Genomic DNA, 20,663 nt, shown 5'->3' with positions numbered 1-20,663 from the left:
GGGAAGGAGCTGCCATTTTGAACATGCCTACTCCCAAGTAGCCTTCTCCTGTTGGCACAGCTGCCACCATTCACCTGTGCAAGCTTCTAGCTTTCCTTTCTACCTCTGCAGCTCCATTTTACAGGCTGCTCTTTGTTAGAAAAGAAATGATTTGGGGGCTGCTTTTCATTAACAGGAAAACCTTACTGAGGACTTTCTTACCCTCACTATCTGCCTAAATAATTTCTTTTTAATTCCTATATCACCATCTCCTTCTCTTTCCTTTGCCCTTCACCTCCCCTCTCCTCCCTCTTTGATTTCCTTTTTCTCACACCCTTCTGCTCTGATCTCCTACCTCTTTCCATTTCTGCAACTGATTTTTTTTCTGCCATTTGCCATGTTGAAAAATTGAAGTCAAATAGATATCTTTAATGTTTCATTCTCCCCTTTACCCTCCCCCTGCTGCCAGTATAGTTTTGTGAATTTCAAACTTGTAAAGCAAAGGAACACTTTTTACCCCCAATGGAAACACAGGTGAAAAAAAACCACAATATACACATGCAAAAAAAAAGTATATATTTGAAATAGTAGTTTTCTTCTTCTCAGGGATTTTGTGAATTAATGTACCCTGAAGGGTGAACCACTTCTTTCTTAGTCCACTTGGACTGCTATGGTTTATGGTTAAAACAAACAAACAAACCAACCAACCATAGACTAGGTAGCTTATAAACAACAGAAGTATATTTACCATGGTTCTGGAGGCTGGAAAGTCCAAGATCAGGGTGCTGGCAAATCCTTTCTCTGATGAGGGCCTGCTTTCTGGTTCATCAGCAGCACCTTCTCACTGAATCCTCACATGGTGGAAGGGACAGCTCTCTGGGGCCTCATTTATAAGGGTACTAATCCCAGTCATTAGGGCTCTGTCCTCATGATCTAATCCCTTCCCAGCGGCCCCACCTCTTAACACTATCACATTGAGGATTCAGTGTTAACATGTGAATTTTGGAAGGACACAAACATTCAGACCATGCAACCTCCTTCTCATCTTTACAGTGTCCCTGGAGAACTCCTGAGGACATGAAGGAAAGAGCACTGACTTGAGGATCTTGATAGTTGAGTTATGGTGGACATATCATTAACCTCTGGATTGGTTTCCCCATCTGTAAAATGGAGTAGATCATTAATTTTATTATCAGTATGTGCTCACTGTATGTCACCACCATTATAGATTGCATAGGTAGCAATTATACTCAACTAAATGAACCAAGTTGCTGACTTTAGTTCAAAAAAGAAATTTTACATTTACATTTTCTTGAAAACATGAATTATGTTTTTTTTCCCCCAGCAATCAGGCCAAGTGGAAGAAAACAGGTAAAGAATCTTGATGGTTTCAACTCAAAAGTGAATTTGAGTCACTCATGTACTGGTAAAGTTAGAGATTAAATTCTGTGTGACACTAAAGAGTGGATTACTTTTCACTAGAGAAGATGTAAGCTTTTAAAGTTAGAATATCACAAAGGAATTTGTTGCGAATAAACTAGCTGGAATACATTCATAAAGATGAGATTTAATAAAAAACATAATTTGTGCAGAAGAGAAAGGAGAAAAGCATAAGTTGTACAAAAGGGGACCTTTACTCCAGCAATGAGATAGAGAAAAAAGAGAGGGAAAGGGAGAGGAAAAGGAAGACCAGTAGGTGGGTGGATGGAAGTCTTGATGGATGTAGGTGGATGGATGGATGAATGGATGGAAAAGTAGGGAGAAGGATAAATGAACAGATAGATACATAAATAGATACATATCTATATACATATCTACATACATTGGAAGATAGATATATGTCTCCAAATTAATGTTCTTTAAAAAGTTTCCAGTTTTTATTGAAAGCCAACAAGTTGACTCAGAGCCATGCCTCCTGAAACATATGTGGCAAAATATCCCGTTTCTCACCTATCTTAATGACTGCTGTAAAATCATAGTCTCTTGCCTCAGCTTGATCTCCAGCTTGCACTCAGTTTTTCAAAAAGGAGACTATTTTGCATACTTTTAAAGAATGCATTGTGGTTTATAATTTCACCCGTCTTTTTTCACTTCAACTTTGGTGATAGTATAGTTCTGTATAGCTTCTTTATTATTTACATGCAAAGAGAAGTCAGCTTCCTACTCCGTTACATGATTCCACTATTACATGAAAAAGAATTGTCTATATTGTAATGGTGAGAATAGTCTCTTCCTATTTCTAACAAACCAAAGTGTCTCTGTTTCTGTTTGTATACAAGTTACTGATAGATTTTCAGATACTGCAAGGTTATTCCTGTACTTTCTAAAGAAGGATGTGAAAATCTAGAAATAATGTTGCCATTTTACATCATTTGACATTTTACAGCATTTTACAACGTTTGACAATGAGTCAGTTATTTCCCCTAGAAACTAGGTTGAATCCTGTCTCCTATATCTTAAATTCCCCATTTTATCTTCCTTAGATCCAGCATGAAATGAAAATAAATTGCTTCTTTATTTTATCAGAGATTGGTGGCAATTCCAAAATTTTAGACTTATTTAACTTATGTTTAATTGTAAGATAGAAGCATTTTGTTGCTTATATACCCACCTGACTCAGATTTATAGTAAAATAGACAGATCTTTCAAAGAAATGGTAGCTATGTACTTCAACGCTATGTGTAATTCCTTTATAAATTGTTTTGGCCCTTGATTAGTGGTTGATATGATAAAATCTCAATGCTGAATTTTAAAAAATTGTTTTGACTTGTATCAAAGCTTAACATGTTATCTGTCCTGTCATAATTATTATTTTTAACTAAAGCTACTGGGTTTTCCCTCCCTGATTCAAGTCCTAGATATAATCCCACCATATCAATATAGGCATTAATTTACTAATCTTCACAAAACTCATAACATTTCTCAGTGTGTATGTGCTTATTTCTGAGACAAATTTTAGTAGAATTTAGTAAAAGAAGTTAGTGAGGTCTTTAAGCTATGAGATGTGGAATAAATGTATTTCAGCCCTGCCTATGTGCACAGAAAACTTGAGGCACATTCAACATATATGTATATTTTTATATGGAAATAAGATCATTATCGTCTACAATAACTGGAGTGAGAGAAGTAAACAGGGGGACCAGAAAGATATTCACTTTGGGTGCCACTGGAGAGGATGTGGGCCATTACAGCTGGACAGAAAATGTGGCCATGAAACTGAATTGGGAGCAGCTGTGGGAGAAATCAGCTAATGGTACCACCGTGGAGTTAAGAAAACCAAAAACCCAAGAATGGCTTTTGGTGACTCCCTTTCCTTCCCCTCCTGCACCCAGTCAGACACTAGTCCTGTCAGGTGTAACTGTAAATTCCTCTCAGGCCAGGCCACTGCTTTTCACTTCTCTCCATGCCCACTACCCCAATCCATAGCAATTTCTCATCACCCAGATCTCCTTTCATTCACTCCTGAACCCTCTAATCCTTTCCCCTGAATTTGATTTCAAATACAAATCTAAATAGACGGATCCTATTTAAGCTCTTCAGGACCTTCCCATTATTCTTAATGTAATTCCCCAAATCTTCATCGTGACTTCTAAACCAGAACTACTTAATCTTCTCCTTGCTCACCTCTCCAGCTGCCTAAACTCCAGATATGGTGCCCTTTGTGCAGTTTCTCTAAGACTCCATGACCCTCCCTCCTAAAAGCTGTTCCCTCTGCCCAGAGGCCCCTACCCACATCCCAATCTAATTTCTTCTTTCTATTCCATCTCAAATTAAACATTCTTCCTCAGAGAAGCATTTCCTAAATTATTCCCTAATCACATACACCAGGTTAAAATGTCTACTCTACCACACTGGGATTCTGTATTGCTCTCAACAAAATTAAAATTATATATTTGTACAGATAAATTTTTAATAACTCTTTCCATGGCTCGTATATAAGCTCCCTCTTATTAGAAAATATTTTATTCAACACTGACCTTAGCACAGGACTATAGAGATTCAAATGTTCATCAGAGAACAAATGAATATGTAGGCTGAATGAACAATCAGTGAAATAATAGATGGATAGATAAGCGGATGGAGATAGCTAGACACAAACACATGGATATGCAGGTAGCAATATTGGATTCTGAAGGTATAAAAAATGTTTTTTCTTCTTGTTGTACCTAGTACTATGTCTACTCAAACCATGTTTATTCTAGACCTTACTTTTTATGTATCATATTCTTGGCTTATTCTTTCCCCTCAATAGCACCCATTAGTATTCCGTTGTACCTTGTATCCCTCAACTTACCTTTCAAGGTTTCACTTGGTGGTTACTTCTTCTTGCCCTCCCTCACCTTTCCAGTTGTTCTGTATTCCCATAATACGTCATACACTTTCCTGTCACAACAGCTGAATTGTTGAATTCATATGATCTTTTATGCACCTTGTCCCAACCCCATGAGGGCAAGAGCTGTATAAGATTCATCTTTTATTTCCTCAGGAAATAACAAGTGTGCAAAGAAGCATTGAAAGAATGAAACATTTTTGCTATGATTTATTCACTTTAAGATGAAGAGAGGGCCTGTAGCCCTAGCTACTTGGGAAGCTGAAACAGGAGGACTGCTTGAGGCCAGGAGTTCAAGGCTGCAGTTAGCTGTGATTCTGCTGCTGCACTCCAGCTTGGGAAACAGCAAAAAAAAAAAAAAAAAAAAGAATAGAGGGTCAGAAAATAATTTGTTATAGCAGTTTTTATTTTACTTTAAAAAGATACTTTTTATATTTTTACTATAAACATATTTATTTATTCATTTATTCATTAAAGACAAGGTCTTACTCTGTCACCCAGGCTGAAGTGCTGTGGCATGGCCATGTCTCACTATAACCTCAACCTCTCGGGATGAAACAATTCTCCCACCTCAACCCCTCAAGTAGCAGGGACTACTGTGGGCCCTGAGAAATTTTTTTTTTTCTTTAATTTTGTAGACATAGGGCTTCCCTATGTTGCCCAGGCTGGTCTCCAGCTCCTGAGCTCAAGTGATCCTCCTGCACTGGCCTCCCAAAGTGCTGGGATTACAGATGTGAGCCACCATGCCCAGCCTACAAATATTTTTATAACCTATTTCACTTCAGTTTTTTTCCTTCCAACATTTTTGTTGTTAAACATTGAGTTCCCAGGCTCTTTTGAAGGATTAAGTTTATTGTTCATTAAAAAAAAAAAAACACTTCTTGAATGCCAAAATACTGTTACTATTTTTAAGAGAATTCATTAGAGATTTTCTTATTTTACTTATTGGTTTATAACACTGCACTGTTGTTGACACAAATATGGGCAGATGAATTTGCCTGGCTATTTTTTGTAGAGATGGGGTTTCGCTGTGTTGCCCAGGCTGGTCTCCAACTTCTGAGATCAAGTGATCTGCCCACCTCAGGCTCCCAAAGTGTTAGGATAACAGGTGTGAGCCATTCGCCTGGCCTTCTTTATTATCTTTTGTATTGAGAATAATTACATTTTGACTTATTGGTCATCTACAATTTCAACTTTTTCATTACTGCACATAAAGAAAATGTTTAATTTTTTTCCTACCCTTTGATATCAATAAATTTTTATATAAGAGAATTGCATAGGCCTTCTTTTCCACCTTTTCGTTTCCCACTCCAATAATACAATAATTAATATTGAAAACTATGTTTGTATAACTACACAGAAAAAAAAAGAAATGGAATTACAATATGAAAATACCAGTACCACTATTTCATTTTGTTCTCTATTTGATGACTAATTTTGCTATTCATAATGATCATCAATAGATGTAATTAAAGTCAATACTTGTATCCTTCGTTTTGAAGATATATTAATGAAGGAAATGAATTACCTAATTTAGTAGATCTCAAACTTTTGTCACCGTGGTACATTTAAGTGAATCATAAAACCTCAGAGGTCCATCAAACTCTGACTTTTTTCTTATAGAAACAATATTGTGTGGTAACAAAGACGGAGAAGGAAACTTAATAATAATAACAACAAAATAATTACATAAGAACCCATGATTAACAAAATAAAACAATAGTAATTCTACAAACATATTATTATAAGAGTATAACAGGTGAAAAATTATAACCTGCAGAATACTATGAATGGCACATTAATTAAAATAATGTCCCTTTGGAACATTATAGGAATTCCAGCTATCTTAGATATTCCTATGCCCAGTGGGGGAGTTTTGCAAAGTATGAGTTATATCAGATATCTATACTTCTTGATGGAATATTGAATTTGAATACTTATACTATACCAACATCTCACTAAATTAACTAATGAATACTGAATTTTAGAATGTGTTACTTGATTTACTGTATTATCAGTAAGTAGCCCTAATTTGTGTACAGAAATTTAAATGTATGAATTTTAATCACATTTATATCACTTTATGAACACTTAAAAGTACATTCATGACCCACCAGTGGGCCACAAATGCTACTTTGATCTACATTGAGTTTGTTACATACATATCCTTGAACCCTATAATGTATTCCATTTAGTCTTACAGGTATTTTAGGTATAAAGACCCTGACCATATTTTACAAATTTATTATACTCAGTCCTGATATTTTCTATTTTAAGAATTTCTCGAAAGTTGGGCCAGGTGCAGTGGCTCACGCCTATGATCTCAGCACTTTGGGAGGTCGAGGCAGGCAGATGGCTTGAGATCAGGAGTTCGAGACCAGCCTGGCCAAAATGGCAAAACCTAATCTCTACTGAAAATGCAAAAATTAGCTGGGCATGGTGGCATGCACCTTTAATCCCAGCTACTCGGGTGACCAAGGCATGAGAATCGCTTGAACTGAGGAGACAGAGGTTGCAGTGAGTCGAGATCATGCCACTGCACTCCAGCCTCAGAGACAGAGGAAGACTCTGTCTCAAAAAAAAAAAAAAAAAAGTAATTCTAGAAAATATTGATTATATAATAATTGTTTAACATATTTTTCATGTAAAATTTTAACATAAGTAAGGATTTCTCTTTTCATTATAGGTAAGGATTTCTCTTGAGTCTCTTTTTAGGCTTTGTTCTATATATTTAAATATATAGAAATTCACATATATAAATAAACAAAAATATTGTATATATTATCTTTTTCACAAGTAGCATATTTACAATTACTTATGTAGTCTGTTTGTATTTCTCAATAGCATGCAAATATTTATTAGCATATATATGTAAATAACTCTCATATCTACATTTATTTTAACTCAACAATATATCCTGAAGACTAATCTTAACATTATTGATCTCCTTCATAATTTTACACTTGGATAATATTTCATGGTATGGGCTGATCAGATGGTAGTGGATTATCAAAATTTATTAACATTAGTGTCAATGTACTTGCTATACAACCCCCACACTGCCAAATTTGACTGTCTTAATTTAAAAAATTAATTTAAAAAAATTCCAGGGTATGAATCTGCCTGCAGAGTTTTATATAGTCATAATCCATTTTATTTTTATCATAGACAAGCTGGAATCAACATCCTTGAACATTTCTCTTTGTATATCTGTGGGATTATTTCTTGTGGTTGATACTTTGAGTTACACAGTCTTCACATGTCAAAGTTTAATAGACAATGGTAATTTACTCTAATAGGAGCAATACAAATATACACTACCAATAGTAGTTTATGGAGGTGATATTCATTGAAACAAACCCTTGACACCACTTAGTGATATTAAACTTTTTTTTTTTTACTTTTTGTGTTAGGCTTTCCTACATACATGAGAATATGACTGTAAATAATTTAGGTGTTCTAATCAGTTTAATTAATTTATTGTTTCTTTAACATTCAATCCTGATATAAATGCTAAGCATCCCAAGTAGATCATGATAATCGATAACCTACCTATTTAAATAAGAGTTTTAGTTGTGCCCCTTTGAGCTTTCTGAATACCCATTAGTCAAACAGCTTACAAAGAGAATAGCTTTCTCTTTATGTTCCCATGTTCTGTGTTGGACTGCCTTTAAAAAGGGGAAGAAAATAATTTTGTACATAATGACACTGTTATATATTTAAATAGTAATGGTGTTACAGGAAAGGGGTTCAGATCCAGACCCCAAGAGAGGGCTTTTGGATCTTGCCCAAGAAAGAATTTAGTGTGAGTCCACAGTGCAAAGCAAAAGCAAGTTGATTAAGAAAGTACAATGGTGAAAGGATAGCTATTCCATAGACAGTATAGGATATTCCCAAAAGTAAGAGGAGGAATGCATCCACCCTAGGTAAAATGCTTGTATATATTTTTTCTATTTATTTATTTAGTTAGTTAGTTTTTGAGACACTCTTGCTCTGTCACCCAGGCTGGAGTGCAGTGGTGCGATCTCAGCTCACGGCAACCTCCACCTCCTGGGTTCAAGCAATTTTCCTACCTCAGTCTCCCAAGTAGCTGGGACTACAGGCATGCACCACCATGCCCAGCTAATGTTTGTATTTTCACTAGAGACAGGGTTTCACCATGTTGGCCAAGCTGGCCTCAAACTCCTGACCTCGTGACCCACCCGCCTCAGCCTCCCAAAGTGCTGGGATTACAGGCATGAGCCACCGTGCCCAGCCCAGTACTTGTATATGTATATATATGATATATACATGATATATATATGATATATGTATATACATACACATATATATATACATGATATATATATATGATATATGATAAAAAGAGTTATTGGGGAGATGTGCTGTGCTCCAAGGGTTTGTGATAAAGCATTAATTTTCTTAATTGCTATATTTTGCAAAAACTGGTATTATTATCTTTAAAGCAAAATTAGAAATGCCTTTGTTCTCTAGATACTGGGATATCTCCCAAGCCTGGGTCTGTTTAGCAAACACTACTAATTTGTTCCCTTAACCGTAAATATCTAGAAGCTAGGAATGCCTAACTTTCTGAGAATGCAGGTCAGCAAGTCCCGGCCTTATTTTCCTAGCCCTCACTCAAAATGGAGTTACTGTGGTTGGAAGGCCTCTGACAGTAGGACAGGTTAAAGTTTGAAAAGATATATATCAAATGATTAACAAACTCCTGGTGGCTAACAACTATACTCTCAGTGTTTTGGGAGGCCAAAGTGGAAGGATAGCATAAGACCAGGAGCCCCATCTCTACAAAACTGAAAAAAAAATTAGCCAGGCATAGTGGGTGCACACCTGTAGTCCCAGCTACATTGGAGGATGAGCTGGGAGGATGCCTTGAGCCCAGGAATTCAAGGTTACAGTGAACTGTGATGAGCTATGATTGTGCCCCTGCACTTCTTCAGCCTGTGTGACAGTGAGACCCTGTCTTACAAAAGAAAAAAAAAGAAAAGAAAAAGGCCGGGAGTGGTGGCTCATGCCTGTAATCCCATCACTTTGGGAGGCCGAGACGGGTAGATCGCCTAAGGTCACGAGTTCAAGACCAGGCTGGCCAACATGGTGAAACCCCATCTCTACTAAAAATACAAAAATTAGCTGAGCATGGTGGCGGGCGCCTGTAATCCCAGCTACTTGGAAGGCTGGGACAGGAGGCAGCTACTCGGGAGGCTTGAACTCAGGAGGCAGAGGTTGCAGTGAGCCGAGATCATGCCATTGCACTCCAGCCTGGGCGACAAGAGCAAAACAACGCCTCAAAAAAAAAAAAAAAGAAAAAAGTCTCTGGAAAGTGAGAATATAGAAAGGTGAAATAGAGATGTTCATTATTTTTACTTTGTACACTTTTTATTTATTTAGTGTAAATGTGTTATAATCCTGTTTTAGTTTATTAATTTTAAAACAAAGAAGATTATAACTTGGGAAATTACGCTTATTTACTTATTCTTGTTTCTTCTTTCTTGTTTCTCATGACTTTCTTACCAATTAATATATATTCCTAACTTCGAATTACCCATGGCTATCAAATTTGTTCTAGTGATGATGAGGTATTAGGTCTTTATCTGTTTTAATATTTTTGGAGTGTTGACCATTTGACATATTCTTGTAGAATGTACTTGAAAAAATCAGCATGTAGTTTCAGAGAAGAAAAATACTTGAAACTAAGCAATAGTTTGCTACCCAGCATACTGGGAGCAAAATTCCTTATACAGTTAGTAAGAAGATGAAAATCACTTTGAAAAGCCCGGATTTTATTTCTGTCAATTTTCACAGAGCTTAGTAGCTGATGAGTATTCACTGTGAACTAAGTGCTAAACCAGACACAAAGGAAAATTTGTACTTGCCTCTGAGAACTTACAATGTGGTTGGGGATTTACAACACACATGCAACTAAGTCCACTTTAGAAACTCACAGAGAAAATAATAGGGCAAACCTTAGACTTAACCACCCAAATAGAAAATTAAGGTAAGCATGATTTTTCAAAGTAAGTTTCCTCAGGAGGAGCTTTCTGAAGACATGCGTTTAAAGTCAAGTTTTCAAGAAAAAGACGAATTCTCAGGAAAAATTGGGGAGTGTATTCCAGATGAAGATGTTTAACAACTATTTCTTGAATCGATGATTACAATTACATGCAAACATGATCATTGAAAGAAAGCAATAAAAGTATTTATGTGAGATCTCTTTCCTTTGTATTCCATTTAAAAATTATAGTTGAAATCTGGTGAAACAGCTGCCAACATTGCTAGAGAGCTGGCTGAACAGACAAGAAATCACTTGAATGCTGGGGACATCACCTACTCTGTCCGGGCCATGGACCAGCTGGTAGGCCTCCTAGATGTACAGCTTCGGAACTTGACCCCAGGTGGAAAAGATAGTGCTGCCCGGAGTTTGAACAAGGTAAGGACCCTAATTATGTGTGTGTGTGTGTGTGTGTGTGTGTGTGTGTGTGTGTGTGTGTGTGTGTGTGTATGTCTTTAAAGTTGTAATAAAATCAGAAAGACTTCACTGCTTAATTTTCCTCCTTCTACAGAATATGATCATTATAAAGAGAATCAACAGTTATTTTCAATTCCTTTGTTATTATAATAATAGAACTATGTGGTTCTTAATCTAAAGAAATGATAAATGATAATCTCTCTCTATATATATTTTGAATTTATAATTCTGTTTTCCATGGCAGTTATTCTGGTATGCTAAATTCAGACAGGGTTAATGTAGATAAATGCAATTTCTTTTTTCTTTCAAACTTTTATGTTAAGATAATTGACAATAAAACAAACGTCTAGTCAATAAGTAAAACTTTAGAACATAATAACAAGAAGATGTTATAGATCTTCTTGTGGAAGAATGGATGGATCTCTATCATCAATTATAGATTATTTAAAAACTGAGATAATTTACCCTAATTAATAAAACTTAAAAATCTCATAAGGCAAGAAATTAATTTCTACTTCCTTTTGACTTTGAAATCACTCAGATTTGGTATCACTAACATTAAAATGTTAAAAGCTTAAATATATTCCAGCAAATTTGAATTTGTAAGTAAAAGAAATTATTTTTTAACTTCAGGGAAAATACATTTTATGAATTTTCATTTATATTTACATAAGTGAAATAGGCATTTAGTTACATAAACATATAAAATATATTTCATATATTTATAAATAATATAATTTCTTTATTTAACAAAATATCAGGTGGTGAATTAATCCCATGGTAAAACATATTAGCATAGCTACCTTCAAATGACATGGGTTCCCTGACTGGCATTTGTGTAGTAGAGATGTTCAATGATTGAAACAATTTTAGGGCCTTGAATATCATGATAGCCTTACTACTTTAAAAAACAAGAATTTGACATTGCCAGACTAATATTCCTGTATGGAATTCACTAAAAGAACATTCTCCTTTAGAATGAAAAATGACTCTGCAAAGTAGTCTTTTAATATGGTTAGTTCTTCTGTGTCTTACTAGGGTAAGAATTTCAGTCATCAAAAGGAAAGATATTTTCTAAATAATGATTATTCAACACAGAAAAGCCAGATATTTTATCTGGCAAACAGTTTTTTTTTTTTCCCCTGCAATTTCATCTGTAGAAAACAGGTACAGTTTTATTATTAGATATAAATTATTATTATTATTTTTCATTCTGAGCATAAAGGAGTTATTTTTGTCACTTATGCCCTTGATAGAATCACAACCAGTTGCCTGATGGAATATAATCCACAGCTACCTATATAATCTGGGCGTGCTGTGATTTTAATGCATTGTTGCCCAGACTGGCTGGATGCTATTAATGAATATTGCTGCCAGCTATTGTTATCATAATGTACCGGATGTAGTCATTTCTATTAATGTTACATATCCATAACATGACTTGTTATAGCAATACTTTGTATCTTTATTTAAAAATGGTGTTGATGTCTGACAATATCAGGTAAAGCTGGCAATTAATGTCACATTCTAACTGGCTACAGCTAATCAGCTTGCCTACTCTGAATATCAAATAACTAAATAATGGGCAAATTTCCATTTGTGAAGCTTTTTAATGCTTTTCTTTTGTTACCCATTTGGCTCTTTTCGGTTGTTTATATAATGTGGTTTGTCATATGTTAATTTGCATGATGGGGTAAGGAGATGGGAGGGCAAAGGTTATTCACATGCTTGCTGGCTTGCTCTCATTTCCTGTGGTTCTCACTTTCCCTGAAGCAGTTATAACCTATCAGATTTGCAAAATCAACTCAGTACAAATCAATCGTGCTCTGTATTGAAATTCTGGAGGGTTTAGAGTCCTGCAAACCATGATGCAAGTCAGTGATCCAAGTGACAGCCCTGGCAATTTACTTGCACTCATTCCTCACTTAATTCTTTAGAGGAGTAACTGCTCTATGCTCATTGAAGAATGCATGAATTAGAATTGGGAGAGTATAGGCCACACAAAAGGCATCTGGGTAACTGCTTCTTAAAACTGGGTAATTTTCTCCTTCAACAATCAAGGCTACTGAGGAAAAAAAAAAATTGGAAAGAAGAGGAAAACCCACAAATGAATTTATAAAAATTTGGCTTATTTATTTAAACATGGTGGATGAACTGTTATTAATTATTCATTTTATCACCAGGAAATAATGTTTGGGATGTAACATGAGTTGCTGCTATCCTTTTGCCCAGAAAGACATCACTCTCTATGCAAACAAACAAACAGAAATATACTTCTTAACCCACCAAAGTTTCTGTCATTTGTTTTTTGGTCAAAACTGTCAAAATAAATTCTTCAAGAAATAAAAGCAGTGATTAATCAGAATAATCACATCCTTTCAATCAGTAGCTAGTTATCTCTAGTATGTGCCCATTAGAATCAAAGAGTCATAATGAATGGGCATTTCTTTTTTCCTGATAAACAGAAGTTTTTGTATATATGAAGAACATATGATTTGTGGTGTACATTAACCGTTTATATTATCTGTAAACCACAAATAATCTATCTTTGAAAAATGGGTTCCAAACTTTTGACGCAATTTCCTTAACTTCATGTCTTTGTCACCCATAAATTCATAACTAACCTAATGTGAAATGAATCATTTCAAACGAATGAAGTATATTGATTTTTACTAATTTCTACAAAATGTATTCAAAGATTTCTTGCTATCATTAACAACTCTATACCATACAGTTTTCACTTAGGTTGTTCTGAAAGGATGTTGGCTGCTATTTTTCAAGCCATTGCTTGCTTACATTTTGCTGCTGCTTAGCTTTCATTTTCTTCTGAAAAGTAGTGAATGACAAAATAAGGTGTTTTGTGTAGATGTGTTCTTTTATTTTTCTTGTTTTCTTCTGTCACTAACTTGTTTTTTCTATTCTGTGTTTAATCTGCTGTCTTAATGGATTCAGCTTCAGAAAAGAGAGCGCTCTTGCAGAGCCTATGTCCAGGTACTTTCTGCGTTTTTATAAATGTGTTAAGTTGTTGAATGTCTCTGTTGTGATGGCATGAATGGACACCCGATAGAAAAATGATAATGTACCTTACTGAAATGAAGGAAGTTCATGGAGGGGGAGAAGGGTGGGAACAGAAAGCCTGAAAGCGTTGGCAGTGCCAATGCTCTGTCAAACAAGAGGAACACAGACTGAGAAGGAGGTGCAACTTGAGGTGTGAACGTTTTCATCATCACCAAGAGGTGAGTTGGGTATAATCTATAAAATCCCTATTTTTTTCGTAGAGGTCGGTTTGAAAACATTTCATTTTTTCATTGGGTCAGCCAATATTTGAGTAGCAAGTCATTCAGAAATGAAACTAAATCAGTCTTATAAGACAAGTAATCCAGGATACTTGGAATATCATGCTTCTGTTCCTTAGTAGAGCTGTTTATTGGTTCAAGGCATGATTGTGACTATCTTACTCTCTTACTTATTGCAAAAACTGTAATCCCAATGTAAATGTACTTTATTTCGGCTGACATGTTCTAATTTGTAAGCATGTTGTAATTTATAAGCAATAAACCATACCTATGTTTATGGATTTTGTATGACAGAGAACAACCTTAGAAGCAAGCTCTCTAGTTTTTTGTTTTGTTTTGTTTTGTTTTATAAGAAATGAAGGAAAGAAACAAAGAAGGCAGGAGGAAATATGAAAATGTTTAGCTGTAAACTTTATTCTACATGTATACATTTCACAGCATTTTTAAAAAGGCCATCTGCATTTGTAAAGAGATACCCTCAAGAACCAAATTAATGGGTATGAGATTGGCAGTTTAAAAACAAAACTTTATCAGTTAATTTGCAGGTGAACATAATATCAAGGTGTTTACTTTTTTTAACCAAAACTCTTAAGTTAGGTTGATATAAATAGTAAAAATTGATTTGTTTATGCCTTTCCAATGATCTGAATATTCACATCCGCTATCCTTCTCGGTAGTACAGAATTGAGAACTGGATTTATAATTAGAAAGTGACTTAGTGAGCATAAAATCATAGCAAAAGGAATTGGATAGCCTTGGGGCAAACTTAGTCAGATTATGAAAAGCACAATACAGTAGACTTTTTAATGAATGGAAATATCTCTGTGTGCCAGCTATAATCATTTGCCTAATTCTGGCTGGCAAATTCTTTTTCTTGCAGCTATCCCATTTGTAAATTCTATACATGAATATCTTGATATCTTCAACAAATATTAGTGAACAAAGCAAATATAATACAGTCCCTGTCTAGGATTTTACTATCTAGGAGAAAATATTGATGAATAAATGTTAGTACACTAACACGTCAGAGGAATGAAAATGCAGTTGAGTAGATTCAGCTTTCTTTGGATATACTCTCGTTCTGGAAATGTATACTGATCACTTTGATTGGATTTGGTGTCTTCCAAGTCTCCTGAGCAACACAAGAACACATTACAAGTGTTCCCTATAAGTCAGCTAAATTTGTAGTTGGCCAAATGTGTCTATTATGATTATGCGTGGTTTCCGCAGGGAAGGAAAGATTTCTTTTCCTGATCTATAGCTAGGTTCATGACTCACGCCCCTATAACAAAAGACAGGTTAACAAGAGACAAACGTACAAATTTATTTTATATAAGTTTTATGTGAGATAGCAGCATTTGGGAATGACCCCAAGAAACAGAAAAACTTGTATTTTTTATGTGTAGGTTTGATAAAGAGTAGACAGTCATGGGAAAGTGCAACTGGACAAAGGGGGAATTATCTAATGGTAATACATGGGAGGGGGAACTTAGCAAGGCATTTATTCAGATTCTTCTGGGCATCTCTGTGTCTTGGGATCCTTCCTTGCAGGTATAGGGAGATGTGAGTTGGGTTGATGTAAATGCTAAAAATCAATTTGTTCATTTCTGCCTTTCCAATGATCTGAATATTCACATTCCACTATCCTTCTGGGTAGTATAGAATTGAGAATTGAGTGTTCTCTAAGGAGAATATTATGATCTGATTCAGGGCAAGGTTAGAAAATTCTTGCTCAGTTGTTTGGTTTGCATCAGGAGAAAAAGGCAGGGTAAAGATGAGAGTTACCTTCCTGCTTTTGCTGTTTTCTCAAATGCCAATGTGCCGTATTTTGGAGTCACATGTCCTGAGTCTCATCAATTCTTATTACTTTAATCTCAGCATTGTTTTGCAGAATGAGCAATTAGAAACTTAAAAACAAGAGTGAAAAAAATATTATTTTATTCTTGCGCATTTCATTCTGAATGTGAAGTGAAGCCATTAGAATAAGGCTAATAAAGGCATTTTGTGAAAATATTATTTAAAAGGAAAAAGTGAATTTCAATATTGAACAGAGATTAGGAAGATAAACTTTTAATTTGCATTTTATTTTATAAAATAATGAATCTGTGTATAAGAAACTGTTCAGGTTTATTTTTCTAAGGTTTTGGGGAAAAATTGCTTTGGGAGGTATATATAGGTGTGTTTATATACATATACATATATATATCTGTATATATAAATATATATCAATATATATCTATATATGACCTATACTCTGAGTGCAATAGGTAGAGAAATCAAAATATCCTTTATCGTCAAAAGCTGAAGATCATTTTTGAGCTGAGCAATGTTAGGATTGTTTTTGATTGCAATCTATGCTATCCTTTTAATGGGGCCTTTGGGATAATTAGTCTTTTGGTATTTAAACCTATGAAATGCATGGTCATTCAAACATGAATCTCTGGTGGAAAATTAATAGCAGTTTATTCAATGGTTGATTTCCTGGGTTATGATTGACTGACTATGAATAAATGTTTCAGCTATTGAGTAAACATCTTATAAGACCAAATACAAACAGAATATTGGTGAATCAGAAACGCTCTGCTAATACATTGCACTACCTCTCTTCCTCTTAATGTAGATCATTATTCCATGAAATTCCAGAGTGAATAATCCTTTAAACTTTAGTCTATTTGCATTTTAAAGACTTGTTTTATATGTCCTATTGTTTCTATGTTCAGAGTACATTCAGAGCTATCTACGAAATAGGTGTGAAATATGCTTGAAGTGCTTTAGGCATTAAATTTGAAATAAGATGATTTCTAAGTCATCATAATTTTTTTTTTTAATATAGCCTTTTCATAAGCGCAAGCAATGAATCTTTTAGGGTTGATTTTGGCTGTCTAAATCCATTTAGATGTCAATTACTTAGAAGTTCAGTGTCTATTTTATGAATTATCCAGAGTTATCTTTTGTATGTTCTGACTTTTAACCTTTTGTTTATCTCACACACAAATGAAAGCACAGTGAAATTTTAATTATCAGTTGTCAACTATGATAACTGACCTGTAGTTGTACAATTAAAAGTGGCTGGTGTGATTTTTAAATAATATGTGAATCTCCTAAAAGCCATTATGTTTGCATCCCAAGAGTTTTAACAAAAAAAAAAAATTGAGTTTAATATACATATTTTAATTGTAATTGTAATTTTAGATATGTGTTGAGTATCACAAGATATAAATTGATATGTGTCATAGTAAAACATATTACTTCCATATCTTAGACACAATGACATGGGCCTACATAGCCCCAGCTACTTGAGAAGCTAAGGTAGAAGGATTTTTTGAGCCCAGGAGTTCGAATATAGCCTGGGGAGCATAGTGAAAACCATGTCTCTTAAAAAAAAAAAGAGAGAGTTTTAAGTTTTATACTAGAGAAAACAAGTAAGGCTTGTGTTACACATGCATATTAAACAGTTGCGGTGATTTAATATTACCAGAAGGGGCCTTATAGATGAAGATGAGATACTGTACTGGCCCAAGGCCACACAAGTAGCACTGATGGTACCATTGCTTCTCTCCTGACATGTGTCCTATGCTGCTTCAACACCATGACTAAGAATAACAATGATTTGTTATTAAGAATAAATTAATTTCCTGTAAACCCAGCACTTTGGAAGGCCAAGGTGGGCAGATCACTTGAGACCAGGAGTTTGAGACCAGCCTGGCCAACACGGTGAAACCTTGTCTTTACTAAAAATACAAAAATTAGCTGGGCATGGTGGTACATGCCTGTAATCCCAGCTACTCAGGAGGCTGAGGCAGGAGAATTGCTTAAACCCGGGAGGTGGAGGTTGCAGTGAGCTGAGATCGCACCACTGCACTCCAGCCTGGGCGACAGAGTGAGACTCCATCTCCAAAAAAATAAATAAATAAATAAATTTATTTATTAGGCATTAATTATGTGCCATTATTGTGCAGAGCAATTAGAATACATTCTTACTTAATATTCACAAACACCGTATGATATAATTATTGCGATTTTTAACTTAACAGATGAAAAAATGGAGACCCAGGGAAGGTTAAATGACTTTCACAAGATCACACAATAATAATTGAAGGTGCTTTAAATTCAAAGCTAAGTCTTTCTAATTCAGAGGCGTGTCCTCCTAATCTCTGAGATACTGTTACTAGCAGGACTGACCTCATCTTTTGGTGATAGGAGGCAAGACATATCATTAGGTTTATGTTTGTTGATTTTTTGCAGTGTATTTCAGGGATGGAATTCAGTACAACAATTTTTTTCAATCTCTTTTTTGAGACAGAGGTAAAATGGTATGTGATAATTATTTTGTGCTGCCATATTAAGGTCATATCCAAGTATAATTTGCTTTGAGGTCTTTTTACTTTCAGAGGAGACTGATGAAAAAGTTACCATCTTAAGAGAATAAAAAACCAGCAGAAAGATATAGTAACTATGTTAAAGGAGGAACTGTCTGTTTTCCAGAGACAGTACTATTTTCCACCAGCAATATATGAGGATTCCAGTTGCTCCACAACCTCACCAACACATGTGATTTTCTGTCTTTCTTATTACAGCCATGCTAGTATTTGTGAATTGCAGAAGTTCTTGTCTCTAGTCATGGGATGGGGGGCAGAGGAAAGTTTAAAAATATAATTCATGAACCAGTACAAATCATGTGGTTTCATAGAGAGGTCCATGGTTTTCATGAGAATATGGGAGTAGAGTATGACTTCCAAGAGCTTAAGAACAACTGCCTTTGTGTTTTATAAATGCAACCAGAACTCAGATTTGCATTTTTTTCTTATCTTTCAACCTCAAATTGTCATCTTTTAAATAGTAATATTTGTTAGCATTGTTCTCCTCTTTAGCAGGAACTATTAGGAATTACTGGTGTTTATTTTTTACTACTTCTAAGAGAGGACATTTTCCTAGTTTTTAAAAATATTTTCATTTTTATCAATAGTTGCTTTTGCCCACCAACTCTCAGAGGCAGTATGTACTCGCTAGAGAGTCTGCAGTCGACCATGCTTAATGGAAAATATAAGTTCATCTAGGTACTGATGTGATTCCTTTGAGTCACTGTGTAGAATCTGTTGTGGTCACTTGCATAGCTCGGTTGAGAACTGATCAGAAAAAAAAAATGTTAAGTAGGTGTGAATTTGAAAACAAAAAAGCACACACACACCTGGTTTTTCTTCTTCTTTTGTTTTTGAAAGGCAGGTAGTCTATGTGATTTTTTTAATGCTTAAAAAGTATTATTATAGTATACTATAGTATACAATATATATACTATATAGGTATATAGAGTATAGAAGACTTGTTACTGTAATATATTTTATATGTATAGTGTGATGTAATACTATATCCTAGTAATGGAAAACCATCACATAGTGAACAACAAAAATATTTTAAGAATTACTAGTTAAGCACATGTGCCCAGTATAATCTTACCAGCTCTAGGAGTATAGCAGTACACATAATAGGCAAAAATCCCTGCACTCTCTTCTAAGGTGAAAATCCTAGTGAAAGAATATAAACAATACACTGAATATGTAACATATATGGTATACCAGATGGTGATAAATGCTATAGAGTAAAATAAAGCAAGAAAGCAGGAAATGAATTACTGAGGTGATATTTGAGCAAAACTCAGAAGGAGATAAAGGAGTCAACTATGCTGATATGCAGGAGTGAGCATTTTAGCAGAGAGAACAGAAAGTTCCTGAAATGGAAATATTCCTGTTGGTGATGAAGGAGGCTAGTGCAACAGGAACAGAGTGAAAAAGAGGATCACAGGGTGTGAGCCTGTGGTAGCTCAAGGCCCAGATTCTGATAGATCATTGTAAGGACTTCAGCTTTTATTCAGAAAAGCCTAGTAAACAAACCACTGCAGGTTTCTGAGGAGGGATAACTCTCTGATGCGTGTTACAAGTGGACAGTAGCCAACAGCAAGAAAAGTAAGGGCCGAAGCTGGGTTACCATTTGGGTAATGACAGCCACTTGGATTAGCATATTAGTGCGGGATACTGAGGTAATTATTCGGATTCAGAGGTTTTTAAAAAAATGAAATAAGATTTGCTAAGAGATTGTATAGAGTTTTCAGAGAAAAAGAGGAGTTGAAATGACAGAACGCTTTTTGCCTGAGCAATTGGAAGGATGAAGTCGCGGTTTGTTGAGATGGTCTATTTGCAACCAATTTGGGAGGGGCAGGAAGAGAACTCCACTATGGCTCATGCTAAGTTTGAGATTCTTATTAGACATGCAATATAGATGTCAAATATGTCGTTAAATATACAAGCATGGTGTTCAATTGTGAGATTAGCCTAGAAATAATTCTTTGGTAGTGTTTTACTTAGAGTGGCATTTGAAATCAATGTTCTAGATGAATTCATCAAGGGGATGAGTGTAAAGAGAGAAAAGAAAAGAATCTAGAACTGAGCCCCAGGACACTGTAATATGAAGAGGTTGGGGAAATGCAGAGAAGCCAGCAATAGAGACTAAAAAACAGCCTTAAGGAATGAGGAGCACCAGGAGAGCATGGTATCCTGGAAATCAACTGAAGTTATTGCAG

General features: G+C 35.2%; 1 protein-coding gene across 30 annotated transcripts in view; it reads left to right on the top strand.

The window, feature by feature from the left end:
- The window catches only part of ADGRL3 (adhesion G protein-coupled receptor L3), an 861,253-nt gene that overhangs the window by 693,011 nt on the left and 147,579 nt on the right, over nt 1-20,663 (top strand). For 25 of the 30 annotated variants that reach the window (XM_057302095.2, XM_057302097.2, XM_055111492.2 and 22 more), the window contains 2 exons: nt 10,569-10,754; nt 13,746-13,784. In XM_057302095.2, coding sequence (XP_057158078.2) covers nt 10,569-10,754; nt 13,746-13,784 — 225 coding nt within the window. The remainder of the gene's footprint in view (nt 1-10,568; nt 10,755-13,745; nt 13,785-20,663) is intronic. The other 5 variants (XM_034958747.4, XM_057302096.2, XM_055111509.2 and 2 more) reach the window with 1 other exon arrangement.

Source organism: Pan paniscus, chromosome 3 (genome assembly GCF_029289425.2).
Source record: "Pan paniscus chromosome 3, NHGRI_mPanPan1-v2.0_pri, whole genome shotgun sequence".
NCBI classification, from domain to species: domain Eukaryota; kingdom Metazoa; phylum Chordata; class Mammalia; order Primates; family Hominidae; genus Pan; species Pan paniscus.
This window is presented reverse-complemented; position numbering and strand designations above follow the sequence as displayed.